This window comes from Brachyhypopomus gauderio, chromosome 7 (genome assembly GCF_052324685.1).
Source record: "Brachyhypopomus gauderio isolate BG-103 chromosome 7, BGAUD_0.2, whole genome shotgun sequence".
In the NCBI taxonomy this organism is placed as follows: Eukaryota; Metazoa; Chordata; class Actinopteri; order Gymnotiformes; family Hypopomidae; genus Brachyhypopomus; species Brachyhypopomus gauderio.
Window position 1 is genome coordinate 3,212,996 of NC_135217.1, and position 2,696 is coordinate 3,215,691.

Sequence of the window (2,696 nt, forward strand, 5' to 3'; positions counted from 1 at the left end):
AGCTCTTCTAGGTGAAGAAGAATGTGGAGTTTATTTTCATATATTCTCCATCAGTTCTGTTAGCTCCGATAGGTGGAGAAGAAGGTGGAGTTTAGTATCAGATATCCTCCATCAGTTCTGGAGCCCTCTTGTTTGGTCCTTCAGGACTTACACAATGCGGTCCCAAAGGGTTGAAAGAAAGAAGCAAATATCAATAGAAGCAAGTTTTGTTTAACTGATGGAACATTTGTTTTTACATAAATGCTACATTTATCACACTGTCCTCCTTGAGCCAATAGCCCAACATATTCAAAATATCCTTCATTAACATTCAGCAGGTGTGTTGTTGGCTTGGTTCTCCAAACCTTTCAAAGTTCTAACAGTGGTCCTGGACACCACATGCTGGAGGCATGTTTCTCTTCCTCGGTAGTCTAGGTCAGCTCAGAGAAGGTGCTGGTCCTTGACCTGTGTTTATACCATTAGCATGTAGTGTACAGTCATGAGGGATTTTAGAGTGGGTGTATGTATTACATGTGTATAAATACAGTATGTATATGGGGTTTGTTATCTTCTACAGCAGCAGGTAATGAAGACCAGCGTGGAACTCCTGGAGAACCAGAACAAATAAATGGAAACAGCATGATCACAGCAGATCAGAGCACAAACTATAGTGCTGAAGATACAGTGAGAGGAGATGCAGACACACATGACCCAGTACCCGTCACACAACACACTCCTAATGATGGAGCACAAGGTGGTGTGATAGAAAACGATCAACAGATCAATGAGGTGGATGTGGCGGAACATGAAACAGAAGAAGAGAAAGAAAGAAAGAACCACCAAGATCAAAAAGAAAAAGAGAAAGTACTAGATAAGAAAAAGAATGAGCTACCAGATAAAGAGAAAATAAAGGAAAGAGAGAAAGAGTTAGATGAAACAGAGAGAAAGATAAAGGAAAGAGAGAAAGATTTAGATGAAAGAGAGAGAAAGATAACTGGAATAGAGAACAAGATGACAGAAAGAGAGAAAGAGTTAGGTGAAAGAGAGAGAAAGATAATTGGAATAGCACAAGGTGGTGTGATAGTAAATGTTCACCATCTCAAACAGGTGGATGTGATGGAACAAGAAACAGAAGAAGAAAAAGAAAGAAAGAATCACCAAGATCAAGAAGAAAAAGAGAAACTGCTAGATAAAACAAGGAATGAGCTACCAGATGAAGAGAAGATAAAGGAAAGAGAGAAAGAGTTAGATGAAAGAGAGAGAAAGATAACTGAAATTGAGAACCAGATAACAGAAAGAGAGAATGAGTTAGATGAACGAGAGAAAACCATAAAGGAAAGAGAGAATGAGTTAGATGAAAGAAAGAGAAAGATAAAGGAAAGAGAGGATGATTTAGATGAAAGAGAGAGAAAGATAACTGGAATTGAGAACCAGATAACAGAAAGTGAGAATGAGTTAGATGAAAGAGCGAGAACCATAAAGGAAAGAGAGAATGAGTTAGATGAAAGAGAGAGAAAGATAAAGGACAGAGAGAATGATTTAGATGAAAGAGAGAGAAAGATAACTGTAATTGAGAACAAGATAACAGAAAAAGATAATGAGGTAGATAAAAGAGAGAGAACCATAAAGGAAAGAGATAATGAGTTAAATGAAAAAGGGAGAAATCTCCAAAACACAATTTCTAAGGGTAAGAAAAGTAATCTAGTTAAATGTTAAAGTTAGAAATTCAGTATTTTATCTTTACTCATTTTACGGATTAATCATTTCCAGATTAATCTTTGAAATATCTCTTTCCTAACAGTTAAATACTCTACTATTATAATTGGAAACACTTCACAAAGCCACGAAGGATTCAAGAAAATGCTCCATGAACAAATACCAGACCTGCAGGAGGTGTCTACAGTGGAGGAGTGTGATGTCATTCTGGTGTTCTGCCCCATTGGGTCACAGGATGAAACTTACATTGAAGCAGCACTGAAAAAACTCCCTGATGCAGCAGGTAAGTCCATAACTCCTAATATTGCTTATGCGTAATAAATTTGGTTCAAACAAAACACAGATTAAAACTGCTCTCTGTCCACAGTCTCCAAGCCTGCTGTTCTAGTGGTGCTCCATCACACATTTGACCCATACTGCACTGTACCAGACAGCAGCAGATCTGTAACCAGGGAGAACACGACCACAGTGGACTGTCTCTTCTATGAGGACCAGGGACTTCTAGACTGTGTGAAGAATAAAGAGGCTCTCAGCAGAGTTTCAACGTGGATTGAGGATCAGGTATCATCACTTCAACAGCGACATCTTCCTATGATTCCTGTTATAGTTACTCATCATTTTAGTCTGGGAACATGAACAGAATAATCAAGTACCAGGTTATGAAAATCATCTAGAACTGTACATGATGTAAATAATGTGATTTGGTTCAATCTATGGACATATTAATCACATTTATCTTCATGGCAGAAGAACAGGGGACAAAATCCTGAAAAAATGGCAAAGGTATAATATTCTTTAATAAACATTGATTCTGTGTCACAGATTTTGCTGAGACTATGTAAAAATATTGGAATTCATAGATAATTCAGTCTTGTCTGTCTTGACACTTATGTAGAACTCTATAATTTATTCTGTTGATTCTTTGAATGAGAGAGCATCTATTTGTTTCACATACAGATAAGTCAAGGTGTCATAAAGAGAAGTGAAGGTAAGTGATGTTA

At 37.4% G+C, this 2,696-nt stretch overlaps 1 protein-coding gene and 1 long non-coding RNA gene across 2 annotated transcripts; both read left to right on the forward strand.

Moving 5' to 3' along the window:
- Positions 1 to 304: 304 nt before the first annotated feature.
- On the forward strand, positions 305 to 1,695 carry LOC143518354 (uncharacterized). Its single transcript, XM_077010794.1, has one exon. It carries the CDS (start codon positions 502 to 504, stop codon positions 1,693 to 1,695), a length of 1,194 nt encoding a protein of 397 aa, XP_076866909.1. The 5' UTR covers positions 305 to 501.
- Positions 1,696 to 1,853: 158 nt separating this feature from the next.
- On the forward strand, positions 1,854 to 2,481 carry LOC143518487 (uncharacterized). Its single transcript, XR_013132209.1, has 3 exons — positions 1,854 to 1,978; positions 2,063 to 2,256; positions 2,443 to 2,481. It is a non-coding gene; the product is annotated as an uncharacterized LOC143518487 (long non-coding RNA).
- The last annotated feature ends 215 nt before the right edge of the window (positions 2,482 to 2,696 follow it).

What these genes read in the sequence shown, in the direction of transcription:
- LOC143518354 (XM_077010794.1), top strand. Translation starts at nt 502, where the DNA reads ATGTATTACATGTGTATAAATACAGTATGTATATGGGGTTTGTTATCT.